The sequence below is a fragment of the Jaculus jaculus genome, chromosome 9, assembly GCF_020740685.1.
Source record: "Jaculus jaculus isolate mJacJac1 chromosome 9, mJacJac1.mat.Y.cur, whole genome shotgun sequence".
In the NCBI taxonomy this organism is placed as follows: domain Eukaryota; kingdom Metazoa; phylum Chordata; class Mammalia; order Rodentia; family Dipodidae; genus Jaculus; species Jaculus jaculus.
In genome coordinates, this window is record NC_059110.1 from 6,090,972 (window position 1) to 6,108,840 (window position 17,869).

General features: G+C 42.7%; 1 protein-coding gene across 4 annotated transcripts in view; it reads left to right on the forward strand.

The window, feature by feature from the left end:
• Prkn (parkin RBR E3 ubiquitin protein ligase) overlaps positions 1-17,869 on the forward strand; it is a 1,150,905-nt gene that overhangs the window by 606,904 nt on the left and 526,132 nt on the right. For 3 of the 4 annotated variants that reach the window (XM_045158191.1, XM_045158190.1, XM_045158192.1), the window contains one exon: positions 2,001-2,116. In XM_045158191.1, the coding sequence (XP_045014126.1) occupies positions 2,001-2,116 (116 nt within the window). Of the gene's footprint in view, positions 1-2,000; positions 2,117-5,007; positions 5,105-17,869 lie in introns of those variants that run through there. The other variant, XM_045158193.1, reaches the window with a different exon arrangement.

Sequence of the window (17,869 nt, forward strand, 5' to 3'; positions counted from 1 at the left end):
CAGGATACACAAAGCAGAATATTCTTCATATTTCATGTCTGGAGCTTTTCACAAAAGTAGACCAAAAGCTGGAGAGGTGGCTTAGTGGTTAAGACTTTTGCCTGCAAAGCAAAAGGACGTCGGTTTAATTCCCCAGGACCCACAAAGTGGCACCTATGTCTGGAGTTCGTTTGCAGCAGCTGAAGTCCCTGGCATGGCCACTCTCTCTCTCTCTCTCTCTCACCAAAAAATAAATTTTTATTATTATCATTATTAACAACATATTTTATATGTATACAACATGTGTTGGTACCCTCTTTTCCCTCCTCCCTGCCCTCATTCTGTTGGGTATGCTTCTAAATGGGGTTGCAGGTTTTCCCCATGGAGTTGTAGTTTATGCATTGTGGGATCAGCAGTCAGTTAGTTTGGGGTGGGGAGGGAATGCCTTGGGGCATGAGGTCTCAATCTGTGGCTCTTACAGTCTTTCCACCCCCTCTTCTGCAAACTTCCCTGAGCTGTGGTGGGTGAGTTTTAAATCGGCTTCAGTGATGAGCTCTTAGGAGCCTCTGGATCTCTGCTTTGGTGGTGCTGAGTATCCTCAGGGTCTGTCTCCTTGACCCTGGTGCCAATTATCAGGAACAGCATGGAAGCAGCGCTCTTGTGCATCCCATTCCCCTATGGATTCAGCTGGTGCTTGACTGAAATGCAAGAGGTAGTTGATCTCTTCTGGTCTCACTACCTTCTGAAAAAGAAGAACAGATTCTCCAACAGAGAGTGAAGTCAACATGGTTTAAACAGGATGAGCATTATTAACTTGGGGAGCATTTGATATATGTAACCCTTCTTTTAGCCAAAGACTAGTGAGCACTCTCACTGGAGAGTGTAGTCATTGTCTTCGTGGGCTTCTGCTCTGGTTCCCTTGGATGCCTTGAGCAGCTCCATGGTGTGAAGCTGTGAAGCTGCTCGGCTCACAGAGCACGTCCGGGACAAACCTGGTGTGTTCAGTCAGGGGCCGGTTGTGCCCTGCTTGTTGGTGTTCTTCCTCTCATGGCCCTCGGTGCAGCCCCAGCCAGTGGGGACCCTGAGCCGCGGCTGCTGCTCATTCAAGGTGGCTGAAACGGAAGGACGCACCTCCACAGGGTGTGGAGTTCTGTGCAGGTGTTTTGCCACCGCAGATAGTCGGGCTTTGTGGATGCTGTGATCATGGGAAGGGTGGAAACAAGGCACAGGGCAAGGACTCTTAGACAGGTATATGAATGGTGGGAAGGGTGTGAGAGCAAATGCCGAAATCAAGGAAAGAAGAAACTGCATAAAAATAAAGTCATGGGGCTGTGGCTTAGAAGCTAAGGTGCTTGCCTGTGAAGCCTAAGTACCCAGGTTTGATTTCCTAATACCCACACAAGCCAGATGTACAAGGTGGTACATGCATCTGGAATTCATTTGCAGTGGCTGGAGGTACTGGTCACCCATTCTCTCTCTCTTTCTCCTCTCCCTCTCATAAATCAATAGATAAATAAACAAATAAATAAAAGGTTGTGGTTGGGAAAGGAAAATGTGATCTGGGTACAAAGCTAAAATGAAGATGTCCCTTGCAAGCCACAGCTGGAACACAACCACCTGGTGTGGGTCTGGGCAACAGGCCCTCCTGGGGAATTCCAGGACACCCCAACCAGGCGAGAGGGTGAGCTACGAGTTAGGCCGGGAGCTGCACAGTGCCCTTCTAGGAGGAATGCCTCCCTGCCATCATTGCATATGCACTGTGGGCCTGTTGCCCTGGCTCGCCACATCTCCTCCTCCAGACACACTACAGATGTTGCAGGGTCCCCTTCACCTGGGACCTGCAGAGAAGGCCTAGGGCTCCACTTCAGGACGCTCAGGACCTTGTTGACCAAACAATGACAGTCTTCCCTTCACAGTTCTTTACTCGCACCTAATGGCCTCCCTTCTTTGACAGCTGAGATGTTGAGAAAGGGGTAAATGTACGGGCAGCATCCATGTGACTGTGCTTCTCATTCTTTCAGGAGTTTTTCTTTAAATGTGGAGCACACCCGACCTCCGACAAGGATACATCAGTAGCCTTGAACCTGATCACAACCAACAGTCGAGACATTACCTGCATTACATGTACTGATGTCAGGTAAGAAGGCTCTGGGGAGCAGTGCCCGAGACATCTTGTTCTCCATAGTGACTGATGCTTCCTGGGGTACATTTGTCCTGTTTCACTGGTACACTGAACCTTTGAACATTGTAAGGTGACAAAACTATTTATGTTATCCATTGCTTGGTGTAGGTAAAAGTCAGGTAGAGCCCTGCCTGAGATAAAAGACAACAAATCTAAATGCAGTGTCATCCCAGTGAACTTAAAAGTGCAAATTCACTCTCATCACAGGTCTATAATAGAATTAAATTATTATGGGATGGATAGATGGCTTAGTGGTTAAGCGCTTGCCTGTGAAGCCTAAGGACCCTGGTTTGAGGCTAGATTCCCCAGGACCCTTCATAAGCCAGATGCACAAGGTGGCGCACACATCTGGAGTTCATTTACAGTGGCTGGAGGCCCTGGTGCACCCATTCTCTCTCTGTCTATCTGAAAATTAAATTATTATATTAACATGAAGAATGGAATGATAATTTGTGATCCCCATTTTTATCTATTTTATTTGCAAGCAGAGAGAGAGATAGAATATGGGCATGCCAGGGCCTCCAGCCACTGCAAATGAATGCATGCAGTGCTGTGTGCATCTGGATTTATGTGAGTACTGGGGAATTGAACTCAGATCATTAGGCTTGGTAGGCACCACCTTAACTGCTGAGCCATCTCTCCAGTGCTAGAAAGTTTTAATAATTGTTGAACCTTCACTTGCCATGTAGAAATAATTTTTATCACATATATTAGTCTTTAAAATTATTAGTGAGTTCAAGCATTTCTTATTTGCACATTTGTAATTTTTCATTAGAGAACAATGACAAACTTTCTCAGTAAAAAAACCTTTTGGAAGAATATACAAAATGGATCTGTCTCAGCAATACGTCCTCGGTCACTAATTATAATACTAGTAAGCCCTTTCTAGCACAAGGCTTTCTGGCTTTGGAGTTATGTGTAAATGTATTCTTTTGGTCTTTGTCTTAAAATTGCTGTCTTCCTAAAAGTACACTCAAAAGTCAAAATTGGTGACAGAGTTGAACAGATTTCATCTATTTACATTTCATGGTTGTTTATTTTTGTAGTGTACTAATCATGCATCATTAATCAAGTTAGACATATTTAAACAGACAATAGATCAAATATGTGGATAATGTTCATCTATAAATATCTTGTCAGTATATCTTTTCATAATAATACGAAGTAAAATTTTTTATTTTCATGCTTATGGGTACATTTTGCATAAGAAATTGACGTGTCTTTCAGTTGCCTTTTAAAATAATGACTCAAGTAGGTCATTTTCACTTAACTAACTTTTTGATCTTGAAAGAATAGCTTATCTCATTGGCCTTCAGTTTGAGTATAAAACCCAAGAATTTAAGTAGATAATCTCCAAGGCTCCGACTGGTTACTAAGAATGGCAAAAGGGAGGGGTATGCCAGTTAAATCTTATCCGTGGACATTTCCAGCTGAGGAAGCTTTTGCTCAATGTCCTTTCTACTGACAGATGCAAAAATATCCTATGAGGTTTCCCATGAGGCTGCCTACCCAGCTGCATATGAATTTGAAGATGAGGAGCAGAGAAGTGCTGCTCATTGGCAGTGTCTACACTTGGATTGTTGTGGTGAATTTTCTTTTGAGGCAGGGTCTCACTCTAGCCCAGGCTGACCTAGAATTCACTATGAAGTCCCAGGGTGGCCTCAAACTCATGGTGATCCTCCTGCCTCTGCCTACCACATGCTGTGCTGGGATTAAAGGTGTACATAGTCACACCAGGCCTATGCTTGGATTTTAATTCAGGTTCCCAATCAGTAAGTTGAGGTTACATTTCAGATGAAATATTTTCCTGTGTCTTGATGGGCAAGGTCGACTTTAGAGACTGTGGCAGCTGAGGTTGCAAGGCACCATCCAGCTCCTGCTTGCATCCAGCCAGCCTCTGCCTGTCTATAGTGGTGCTCTGCTCTGCATCCACTCCAGGTTTCCAGTCAGTGGGCTGAGATTTAGGAATAAGAATGTACGGATCTGGGGGAGAAGCAGGACCTTGGGCCAGGCATGGAAGTACAACATACATAGCTGAACAGCTGATGGATCTGTTAACATTTAACATTCCCAACAGAGGTCACAAAGAGGGACTCAACACTCCTGGGTACCTCGGCTTGACTCAGAACAACAACGCTGAGTCATGTGAGGTTGACATGGCAAAGCCAGTGACACAGTTGTATTCTCTCCCTAATTAGCATGTATATATTGCATCTCACCTGTACCAGGTTTCCGAGGGGTAGTCCATGTTTCTGCTCCTCACATCCTACTTTGCAACTTTATTCTTAAAAAAAAATATTGCTGCAGCACTCAGGAGGCAGAGGTAGGAGGATCGCTGTGAGTTCAAGGCCACCCTGAAGCTACATAGTTAATTCCAGGTCAGCCTGGACCAGAGTGAGACATACCTCATAAAACCAAAAAAAAAAAAAAAATTACTGAAAAAATTGTAAAAATACAAAACAAAAATCCTTACCATGGCAACATCTGGAAAAATAAGAGAAAAGATAAGGAAAAGAACAAATCACTATTCCTCCCTCTGTTGCTTCCAGCTAACTCATCTGTTCTCCATTCCACCCTTACCATCATTGCTGCATTTCCAAAGGTGAAGACAGACAGAAAGATAATCATGATTATACAGTCAAAATTTCACCTTCCAAACCCAGTTCCCAGCAGGGTACTTTGTCTAGGAAATTATACTCCCTTGGACTTCCCTCAGCTCTCCAATAAGGAATTATGTTCTGGATGCTATTGTTGTTGGTATAAATAGTTTTATAATTTTCTTGCCTTCGAGTTTAAATTGAACCCCATTCGCTTGTTGACGTGATGCTTCTATGAACTGCCCGCAGTCTGGAGATTCGTGAAGACTCATCTTCCAGAGTCCATTTGTGTTCATTCCTGGTAGCCCATGGGGAGAGCGATCTAACTGCCACTTGACAATATTCTGGTATGCACTTGATCATTCATTTAACAAAAGGCAACAAGACCTGGAGATTCCAGTTCTTTTTCTTATAACTGCATTTATTATATGTTAGAGTGGTCGGTCAGTCCATGGTTGAATTTTGGCTATAGGGTACTTGCCATTTCTTTGTGATTGAAAATTAAGTCCCATGCTGTTAATATTCAAGGCACTACAGAAAAATCTTAACATAACTCTTTCTAAGCACTTTGAGGTCAAATGGGACCTGACCCTTGTCCTGGCTCTCTGGAGCTGAGCTGAGTGAAATTCGCTCACATAGACTAGCTGCAAACCTTGGATAGCGCACTCAGCACATGGCTGTGTTCTGCAATGAAAACTTATTGGAAGGGTTTCGTGTGTTGCAGCACTAGGCCCTTGTGTACACAGAACCATGCCGGGGGTAAAAGACACCTTTCTACAAGTGTGGGAGTGTCGAGGTGTGCCCATGTTATGGAGAGCTGGAAAGCAAGAGGCATGACTCAGCTGATCGTGAATACAGCACTTAGACCACAACAAGCAAGAGGACTGAAGAACAGAACTGTTTAAGATGGAAGGGGAAACTTCAGAGATTGGTCTTCTAGCTTGAATCAGACAGCTTCACACTACGTCCTACAGCGCGTGGTAGTAAATTCAGTCACTTGTGTGCTTCTTTCCTGAGGAGGCGCGGCACACTCCGCTGCAGTCCAGTCTTGTTAAGAAAGTCCATATCCATCCTTTCCGCACAGCACATCGGCAGATGCCAGTCACCTTTCTTCTGCTCAGATACTTAATGTCTGACTTCCGTCTTGTAGATGAAGAATAATGTGGCTGTGGTGTTGCCCAAGATTCCATGTTGTCCTCACTCAAAGGAGTTGTTCAACCAACTAAAATCTGTCAGTCATATGGCTTTTTCCTCTCCTCACTCCATACTCTCCTCACATGGTTCTGGTTATACCTGAGCAGTAAAAGTAAGGCCACCTCCAGGGGTGGAAGGTGGACTTGCATGTGGAAAGGAAAAGATGCAGTCAGATTAGATGCAGACAGGCAAAAGCCACTGTGTGCTGGAGAAACTTGGACTGCCTCCAAATGTGTCAGCTCCGGGGCACTTTGTGCTGGTTAGGGGCAGGTACCAAACTTTTCTAGTGTGCAAGCATTACTCTGCACAAGAAAGTTTTTTAAATGCTAAGTTAAATTAAATGTTTCATATAGTACAAAACCTATACATTCTTTTAAAAACTATTTCTTTTACTTTTATTGATTTGAGAGAGAGAAAAAAATAAAGAAGCAAAGTGAGAGAGGGAGGCAGATAGAGGATGGGCACAACAGAGGCTCCAGCCACTGCAAACAAACTCCAGATGCATGCGTCTGTGCATGTGCATCTGGCTTATGTGGGTTCTGGGGAATTCTTTGGCTCTGCAGGCAAGCATCTGAACCACTAAACCATCTCTCCAGCCCAAGATATTATTTTCATTTAGAATGTTCTTAAAAACCTCATCTGTATCCAACAGAATTTTCCAGGCAACACTTTTTAAAAAGATAATAAATTGGTGAGAAATTGATGCAAAGTTTTGGTGAGCTCTTAGGAATAAAAAGGAGTATCCAATTTTGAAGTCTACACCATAAGCAGTAGATTACTGACCCATATTGTTTGGGGTTAGTTACTTATGAAAACATAGGAGAAATATTTCATCCACATTGAGTCTGAAGTATGGACCATGTCAGTTTTAATGTCACCCAGTGACATCTCTTCACCTGCTATGAACCCTGTAGATTTCAGATCACAGCAGCTGTGCCCACAGGGTTTCCTGGGGATATCACAGGTGCTTGTGCGTGAAATTCGCATGCCTTGCCTGTTCATTTAACTGTCACCGTGGGTGAACAGCAGCCCCCGCTGGCAAGAGGAGGGCAGTATTGCAAATCCTCCCAGACCAATTTGGTATCCATTAAAGTCATTCTTGCATGATGTAATGGTCTAGATTTTAAGTAGTTCATCTTCTGTTGATGGATGTTAAGACAGAGGCAGCCACATCCCTGAAGCAGCTGAGAGGCTCTTGCTCAAACTTTGCTGATAGTCAAACTTTGTACTTCACATCCATTTAGGGGGTGGGGTGGGGAAATGGCTCAGTGGATAAGAGTGCTTGACGCTCAAGAGAGGCCTGGATTCACCCTGAGTTTGATTCCCCAGCATTCACAGAAATACCTGGGTAGGGCCAGTGCTCCTGTATCTCTAGTCCTGTGTCTTCTGGGGACCAGAGGTAGAGAATTTCTGAAGCTCACGAAAGTGGCAGCTTCAGGTTCATACAGACAGAAAGACTCTATCTCAAGGAAACGTGTGGATGGGTGATACAGGCAGATATCCAGTGCTCTTCTCTGGCCTCTGTGCCTGGGGTATGTGCATTTGCACACATACATGTATATACTACATACATACTATACCACACAAACTAAAGGTGCACATGCAAAGCAAACAAATGAAACTGCACCCATCTTCATCAGAAAGAAATGTGCATGCAGTCCTTAGGTGACTTTTTCATTTAGAAAGCTGTGGCATAGTTGGTGCATTGATTTTTAATTGCAATTTTATCCATATAATTAGCAATTGATTATAAACTAGGTAAGAGGAAAAATTATTTCCTATTATAAGTAATGTTGGTGCTAATTCATACCCTCAGACAGAAATTTCAAACTGCCTGGGGATGTTTTTTAGTCATTAGCAGAGCTCATCTACCTAAAATGCTGTGAGAATCCCATACATTGTTATTATTTCTCATGACACTCAGCATTAGATATTCACAGCATTAGATATCAAAATGTTCCTTTGTAGTTCCTATACCTTCTAGAGATGTGTTTTCAACAAAATAAAGAATAGGCTCACAAACCTGGAGTGCAGAGTCATTTACTGAAGGGTTATGGTGTATTGATTCTGTTCTTTGTTAATTTGACAAGTTGGAGGAAATATGGTCCCAAATTCTATATCTTACATGTATTAGCAGTGGAATGGCAATGGTTTCTAGCTGCAGATGTAGATTTTTACAATGCCAAGGGCTACTGCACTGTCCAAAGAGTCCTGATGCCATCACACCCACATATCAACATGCTAAAAGCATCCTATAGGGTCACCATCACAAGCACAGCAATTGTATGTAGGCCTCTGCCATCTTTAACACATCCTTTGTGCCATCAAAGACAAAAGTCAACCTACTCCCTCAGTAAATACTGACTTAGTTCACCCGAGGCTTCAGAACCATTTCAGGTTCTTCAAGCTGAGATGAAAACTTTGTGTTTCTAGCGGGACTCAGGGAGAACAGATGGTGGGAAGGCACGGTAGCAGGGGAGGGTATGATGGAGCTGGCCTAGCTCAAGCAAGGGAGAAGATGCCTGTGACTTACTCTCATGGTGGCATGTTGCTTGGTAACAGGAACCCAAATTCATTTCTTTACTCCAAGCCTCCCCATGATTCTTTACCTAGCCATTACAGAATTAAAAAGAAATACATAGAGTCATTTTATGTGATTGGCCTAAACTAAAATGTACCTTGTGTTATTTTCAGACTGCATAGGACTCTTCATAGGTATTTGGCCCAGAACTGTAGATATGTCAAGACAATATGACCTAGGTATATATTCCATGGGACAAGTGAAGGTTCAAAAATTGTTAAAAATTTCTAGGACTGGAGAAGTGGCTCAGTGAGTAAGGTACTTGTTTGCAAAGCCTAAGGACCTTGGTTCAGTTCCCCAGTGCCCACATAAGGCCAGAGGCTCAAAGTGGCACATGTGTTTGGAGTTCATTTGCAGAGGCCCTGGTGTGCTCATTCTCTCTCTCTCTCCCTGTGTCTCTTAAATAAATAGATATATTTTTACATTTTTATTGCTCTTACCATCTATAAGACATTTTGCATTCATGTAGATCTTATTCCTAGCCAGAGGTAATTGCCACCCCTATTTTAAACAAGAGAGAAAATCAAGCACAAAGAGATATTACCTAATGTGCTGAAAGCCACATGTACCTCAAATGCAGGAAGGGAGTGATAATGCTTAGACTCCTTGGGATCCTGACACCATAATCCCTGTCCTTAGCTACTGTACCATATGGCCTCATGGATATATCCATTGCCTCAGCTCAGTAACCTTCAGTCTGTAATAGGAAAGTTATGTGGATTTTAGCTATAATATTATATTATGAAGCTATATAAACACATTCAGATCCTCACACATATGTAATAAAGTGTAAGAAGATTTTAATAAACTGGTTTCAGCTAAAGGTGGGTCTAGGAAAACTGGATGACCTCATGTTAAAAAATAAATAAACTGCAATTTCCTATGTCATGCTACAAATGATTATCAACATTAATTGAATTAATTGAAAAACTAAAGCTTCTAAATATAGAATAACATACCATCTTTTTCACTCTGATATAAAAACGGACTTACACAGAAAACACAATTATTAACAAAAAGAAAAAAATTGATGGATCCATTTATGTTAAAATTAGGAAGCTATCCAAAGATACCAATTAGAGAATGAACATGCAAGTCACAGATACCTTGGTTTTACAACACATATAAGTGGTGAAGTTCTCACAATATAAATACCTTACACATATTAATAAGGAAAAGGAATATAACACTGAAGGGAAATTGGCAAAACATGTGAACAGACATTTCATCAAAAGTTGTTACCCAATGACCAATAAGCATATGAAAAATGGATGTGCAAAGTAAAACCACAATATGATACTACTACATGTCTAACAAACGAAATATATAGAAATTCTGTACTTACTACATACTTCCTCTGTTAGCTTATTACTTTGGGAGAATAATAATAAGGGATGTCGCAACAGTCATGTTAATAAGTACTTCCAGAATAATCAATATATGACAAGAACAGCCTAGCAAAATCCTTCTGACTGCTTTAATGTGCTTCTCTGTGTGAGCTGGCTCTTCTCCTCTCTCCCCAAGTCCTGTGTCAATGTTTATTATGGGGATAACCGTGGAAAGGAGATAGAAATGGAAGGGGATGGTAAGAGTTACTGCAACCAAGAAAGATAGCTTTCATGAATTTTTCTCTCTGCTTCAACTTGAAATGTTGCCGCACTCATTTTTGCAGTGCTAGAATGCAAGAAGAAATCAATAACGCCTCCTACATTTGTATAAATCAAATTTGTCTCTTTCTCCACTAACTCACGTTACTCTTAGCAATGCCATGTCCCACTGGGGATTCGGGGCGGTCCCGCATAGGTAATCATGATCAGAGCAGCACACAGATGGGGACAGACAGCAGCCCCCATGTTCATTCCCCATGTTCGCTAACGAGAATCCCTGGTGACGAGAATCCCTGGTGACGAGGGGAATTGCCTCTTTGTTCTTGAGCTACAGTTGGAGGAGCTATTGCCTCTGGTAGGCAGAGTCACAATGTGGTGTTTTTCCATTCACAGCTTGACTTTAATTCTCTGTTTCAACCAAGACAGTTTATTCCCAGCAACACAGATTGACTCTCTGTCTTTGACTAAGTACAGTTCTCCGTTGCCCCAGCCCTGACCCTTCTACTAACAGTGACTAAGCCTCATGCCACTGTACTGTCACATGTCAGTTAAGAGGACTCTCAAACCACTTCTTCTGGTGAGGGCTCCCAAACTTCTTGCACTCAGAAATATAAAACCATGCCCAGGCCATTCATCCAAGAGTTACGTACAGACAGGAATTACTGGGTTTATGACCTTCAACTGTCCCCTAAATTTTCAAATCTTTACTACATATTGTTTCCAACAGCTGAAGAAGGTGTGTAAATCCCCACTTGTGTCCCGTTCATTTTCCTCTCTTTATCACAGTTCAGGTTTACATATCTGTTTAGTCCCTGCACCCACGGCCTTACCAACCCCCAAGACTAAGAATGCTGGCCTTGAAGACAGACTGTGGTAACAAACATAGCTGTGCCACTTTTGTCCTCTGCTTTTGGAGAGAGGAAGAAGCCATCCTCACAGCTGTCCCGAACTACTGAGGACACATGCACTTCGTCCTGTGCAGAAAAAGCTAGCCCAACCCAGTCTTTTACACTGAGATGCTGGTGGCCATAGAAAAAGGTATAAATCTTTATCTGGATTATAGGGCCAAGTGCTCCGTTTGCCCAGAGAATGCATGCAGAATGTCTTGACGTATGGACAGCAGCAGAGGAGCAGACAGTGCTCTGAGGATCATGGGAGAGGACTTTCCCCCTGAGCCACCACCCCTTGATCATCAATCAGTCTTGGAAAAAGTCAGTTACTCGATCCTCAGTTTCCTAAATACAGTTTATTCCTGAGCTGGATTTAAGACCAAGTTAACTGATGTGAAAACACACTGAACATTTTAAATCTCTACAAGTATAATGTCAGTTCCCATGTATATTATTCATTCTTTTCCTCTTGAGAGACATGTCATAAATAGTTCTCTTAGAAAATAAGACAGCTATCCAAATGGGAGCATCTAACCCTGCATATGAGCTTCGAGGAAATATTTTGAATGTGGAGGGACAAGGTCCCTGCAGGCAACTGCGTTATGCTATTAATGGGAGGAATAATGTGGATACATAATTGTATAAGACATAACTGTGAAAGAAGTTGGACCTTGGTGACCCAAAAGTGCTTGGGAAAGAGAAGACTTCTTGAATAGCATTGCCTTAGAAATTTTAATAAGGATTTAATTTCTTAAGTGTTGTAGAAGCTGTTGCAGGGGAACTGTTATGGGCTGAGGGCATCAGAAGCAGAAATCAAGACAAAAGTTGGCATTACGATGTGTTTAACTCACTCATTGGAGATCAGTGCTAGGCAGAGGAGGTGATGAAGCTGGAGCGACGGAGTGAAAAGACCTGGCCGGATCTTTGAGGCGCTTTCAACTCTGGCTGGCAGCAAATCTTAGAGGATAAGGGGACCTCACCTTGCTCCCTCTCTTAGTGTAGCTGTCTAGGGAAAGCTTTGAGGTTTAACCTGAAGAAGTCGACAGCTGTGGGCTACCTACTAACCTAATGCCCAGAGCTAGATGGCAAACCCTTCATTAAACAGGAGCTGGGTACTACCTCTCTATATTTTCTACAGGTTCCAGACAAGGGGCAGGGAAAGAGCCAGAGATTCTTGATGAAAGATATTCAGGACAGTATTATAGAACAGAGGACATAATAAATATTTCTGGACAATTAGCCAAAAATAATATTCAACTTGCCCCAGTAATTGCTGTCATGCCAAGGGAATTTGTCTATTCAGCAAAATAATATATAGTTTGAAAGGAAAAAGTTCAAGTTCTTTATGAATGCACTACCCTGACATTCTCACATAACATTAAAGTACTGTCACAATGCTAAAGCCTATAAGAGGGAAGAAATTCTGATCATCTTTTACAAAAGCCAGGATATCAAGCCAGTGTAACAACTCCTTTATTGTATTTAAGAAAATTGATCCTCTTAATGCCGAAGTGTCAGCACACTGAAGTAGTCATATTTTAAGAAAATCTAGACTTGTTCAAAATTTAGTCTGATACAAAATTTCATACATTTGTACAGGCCTGAGAAGAGATGAAAAACTTATCATGTCTTTTAAGAAATGTAATTTTTGCCCTAAAAATTTTTCCATTGTTACAAAACAACCAATAATGTCGAGGATAAATTATTCTGGTGTGTTGTTATCAGTTTTTTAACAAATGAAAGTATCTTATCTCTTTAATTGTGCATTTCAACTATTCAGGCATTTGACCTCAGGTACTACAATCCTTAGCTTTGTTGAAGTGGATGAGCTCATGGCTTGTGGAACTGAGTTTTGCTATTTTATGCCTGTATTTTTAAGGGTGTCACATTTGTTGAGTGATTATTTCAAAGGTTATTCACAAATGATTCCATGCCAAAGTCATACTGACAGGTTAAAGTAACCTTCTACAGAAGAGGAATGGGTAGGTTACACTGACTGAAGTACTCAGTTAAACTGTAGACGTGAGCAGACATGATTGAAAAGACTGTCCAGGTATCTCCCCAAGCTCCAGTCTTTTGATACCTTACCTGGTTGTTGACACAGTGCCAATGACACTGACAAAAGGGGGCGTAGCAGAACAGAAAGCCAAGGGCATTGAGTTCAGGCCCAGAACTGCCTGGGGAGTGAATAACTAGACATCTAGACATGATCTGATCACCTACACCTTACCTACTCTTCTGTCTCATGAGGTCAGCCATACTTCACAAGACTGAAAGGATTGTGTCCATAGTGCCAAAGTTAAATCCACACGGACACACAGTAGACACTGCCCAGTACTCTTCACAAATTATCAAAGGACAACTCCTCCTGGACGTGCCAATCCCTCACCCTTCTCTGCTGTGCCAGTGTCTTACATGGTGCTTTTAGTCTCTCAGTCTAGATCCTCATCTGATGACCAGTCAAGGCGTGGGTGACAGATGGCTGTATGATGCGGGTTTCTGCAGCTGTCTGAGGACTCCCACATCTTCATGGTCACAGAGCACAGTGGACCATGTACAGAGCATCTGCCTGATTTTCTGTCACAGGTCAGGTGCCAGCACCAGACTATTCACTTCAAATTTTCCAAGAAAGGGTCCCTTTCCAACCACTGACATAACAACTGGAGTACTTCGGTTACAGGTCACTCTGGTTACAGAATTTGCATCTCTGAAATGATAGAATACTGCAAGTGTGACAATAACACCACACCCACCGATTTTCACATGGCTGTCACTGTTCAGCCCAAATCTGGCTTTCTGGAATATTTTTGGCTATTGCACTACCAAGTCCATATGGAGAGATACTTTGATTCATGAAATTAAAAAATAAATTTGTACCATTTCTTACTAAATTACAGATAATGTTGAGTGATTCCTGACTGACCTTGAAAACTGGACTAAGTGAGGGTAGATTTATGTTTCATCGATGACTGAAGACTGTGAGAGAAGCTGCTGTTTGTCTCCATCCATGGTGCCTGTGCTGTGCCACACTTTTCCACAGAGATAGGCAGTAGGCAGAGTCTTCTCTCCTCCCCCAGTCTCTCACCATGTCTGATTTCCTTTCTTGCCATTTTCCATCTGCATTTGTTTTTAAGCATAGGTTGATGAGGCCTTGAGTAGCTTAGTGGCACTCTGGGGACACCGTTTGAGCCAGCGTGAGGGAATACTTCTCAGAGAGCTGTCTCTGATCCAGGGCACAGGCTGGGGAGCAAGAATGGCCAGAAGACCTGGTTCCTCCAGCCCTCTGCTCCTTGAGCAAGACTCCAGAGTCCTTAAACTTCTTCTAAAGGTTGTGCAAATTACACGAGATCAAACATAAGCAATGTCTGGTGCCTAGCAAACAGAAAACGTTGTCTCAGACCTTGACTTGGACTTGCTGGCAGCTGATGCACATGGTAGGTGTTTGTCTCGTGTATAGCTTTTTCTCCAAACTTCCAGCCACATGGCTGAAGAGGTGTCGCCTTCTTAGTGTGGCTGGTGTGTGAGCTTCAGTCCTGTTCTTGTGTGTCCGATGATACTTCTTGTACACAAGTTACAGCCAAGAAGCTAGATGAGCTGAGTTTTCCCTTTGTGAGTAGTAATGTGTTAAAGCTAGTCCCATCAACTTTTTGTGGACACAGTCAAAAAACAAATAATAGACATCCTATACCACCCTGCCTTTTCTATTCTAAGCTTTATTTTTCCTTTTACATTTCCTTACTCCCTCCCTCCTTTTCATTTCTTAAGAAACACAGAATGAGACAGTAAGCTGTAGACCCCTCTATCTGTAAGTAGCCCGGGGGTTATTTCCCCACTCCAGGGACAGTTGATAATGTCTGAAGACATTTTTGGTTGTCACCACTGGGAAGGGTCTGAGCCATCATGCAGAACACAGGGCAGCAAAGAGCAGTCTAATGGCCCCGGGTAAGTAGTGACGATGAAAAGCCGGCTGGGGGAGGCGAGCAGCTGCGGCCACCTCGTGTGTGTGTGTGTGTGTGTGTGTGTGTGTACAATGTGTGTGACTGCAGTCACGTGGTACCACTGTACATGTGTGGAAGTCAGAAGACAGCTTGCTGTTCCAGTCCTCACCTTCCACCTTATTCAGAGCGTAGAGTTACAGAGCAATGAAATTCCATCCTTCCTGGGCTCCTGCAACTTGCATGTTTTTGTTTCCTTCTTCTTCTTCTTCTTTGGTTTTGGGTCTCACTTTGGTCCAGGCTGACTGGAATTCACTATGTAGTCTCAGGGTGACCTCGAACCCACAGCAGTCCTCCTACCTCTTCCTCCCAAGTGGTGGGATTAGAGGCGTATACAACCATGCCTGGCTTTTGTTTCCTTTAACACAGCTTGACACCTTTCTGTGGCCATACTAGTAGAACTGGAACTCAGTAGGTAGAGACCTGTATGTAGAGACCTGTGATGCTACTACTGGTGTTTGAACCATCTGATGATGAGCTATTACTCTGATCAGAAGTGTGGTTTCTAGGTAAATGGGCTGTATTTAGTCTTTTGGGATTTACTATTAGTCATTACCCCCAACCAAGTTTTCTATTGAGTATTTGACTTCTAAAAATAAATTTGGGGCTGGGGAGATGGCTTGCAAGTAAAAGCACTTACGGTGCCAGCGTGACGACTTTTTGATTCCCAGAACACATTAAAAGTGGATGCAGTAGTGCATGTCTGTAATCCCAGCAGGCCTGCAGTGAGATGGAAAGTAGAGACGGGAGAATTCCTGAAAGCTTGTGGGCCAGCTAGCCTGGTGTATGCAGTGGCAAACAAGGGACCCTGCCTCGAGTAAGGTGAAAGTTGTAGTCCTCTGATGTCCATCTATGTACCATGGAATGCGTGCATGTGCACTCACATGCACACACACACACACACTGGTGTTTAGCTGATGCATTATTCTTCACTTCCCAACGAGGAATTAGGAAATGGGAAGACAGATATCGAAAGGTGGAAGAGTTTATTGACACATTTGACTGAGTAGACTCATAGCAAGGTACTTGGCTGCATTGTTGGCATGGGCATGGGCATGGGTGTGGCCTGAGCAATACCCAGACCAAGATCTACCACTGCCTTCATGGGGATTTCATTAGCAGTGCTTCGTCATTAACTCAGATTACTCTGGTATCTCCATAGCTCTATCTTTTCTTTGCTCTCAGTGTTTATTATCTGATCATTCTATGTGCTGAGGAACATCAGAAAGAATCAACTTTTATCTTCATCATATTAATTATTCCAGTGCCATTCACCAAGTCCTCTAACATCTCACTCATTTGAAATGTCTCCTCACCTGAAATTACACATGAATTTGTGTCTCAAGTTTGTGTCTCGTCTAGCGACCTCTCTGGGATTGCACTTCTGCTTCATTACTCATTTGGTGCCAGGAAGACCATCTAAATACTGTACTTTTAAATAAGTTACAAAATCCGGTGGGAAAGGTGGGTTTCAGGAATAGAATGCCACGTGTGTGTGTGTGTGTGTGTGTGTGTGTGTGTGTGTGTACAATGTTTTTATATTTTTGCCAGTTCAGGGGCATTATTTCAGTATTTCTATATCTCCTAGAATTGCAAATGTGTGTGTGTGGAAGGTGTCATCATTTCTAGTTATCCCTACAGACAGGAGCACAACCAGACTCAACCAGAGGGAGAAAGAGGATCATTTTCTTCAGGGTTTGAGCTAGGCTTTACCCTATTAATAAATTCCTTCTAGGGTTTGACCTTGAGGCCCCTCCAAACCAAGCGACTCTACTTGGAGAAATCCTCTTGGGCAACCTGAAGGGACTTTTCCTTCTAGGCTTAATTTCCTGACTTTCTGGCTAGAGAGAGAGGTTAATAGTTTGGGGAATTTGTTTACAGGCCATTAGAAACAATTAGCACATTGCTGAGATTCAAGCTGTCTTAAGAATGCTGGGTGGCCTAGAAAGGAACCGGGGCTTCAGCACCAGCTATTTATAGCTCCTAATTAAGGAGGACTTCCACAAAGAGATCCCAGCCTCCCTTGCCAGACTGCTTCATATTTTAATTATCAAGAATCCTTAATTTCCTTCACCTAAATTCTGCCCCTGGTAACATAAAATAACAGTAACCTGAAACCCTATTCATAGATTCTTAGAAAGATGTTTCTAAATTCCCCTAAATTCTCTCTAAGATGCTATCAATCACTGTACTTGCCCTCCTTGATATTTTTTATTTTAAAAAATATTTTATTCTTTTGGCAATTGACACTCCTGCTAAACCCCTTCTTCCCAATTTGCCCAATTTCTACTTCTGTGTGTGTGTGTGTGTGTGTGTGTGTGTGTGTGTGTGTGTGTGTGTGTGTATGTGTGTGTGTGTGTGTCCGTCCCCCTGGGTTTAATAAGTGTTGCTTGCATGCATGTAGTGGAAGATTATTTACTAGAACATGGGCAACATACTAGTTGCTACACCACTGAGGAAAATCATCTCCCCACCCCCATACCAGCAATCATGAACTGCTAATAACTCCTCAGGTTGGGCTGGGGACCTCAAGAGACCATTCACCATCCATGACAGAATATTACAGGCCCAGTCTTGTGCAAGTAACAGCTGCTACGAGTTCGTCTCCAGATGCTAGCATTCCACAGCGCTCCTCCCCATCTTGTGGCTCTTACATTATTTCCAGTCCCTCTTCTGCTATGTTCCTGGTGCCTTGGAAGGTTTGATAGAGATGTCCAATTTGGGGCTGAGCACTCAAACACATGGTTGAAGTTTGAGTCTCCCCAGTAATCACCACCCACTACACAAAGAAGATCCTCTGACATGTGAGAATATTTACTGGTGTTACTGAGATCAAAACTAATC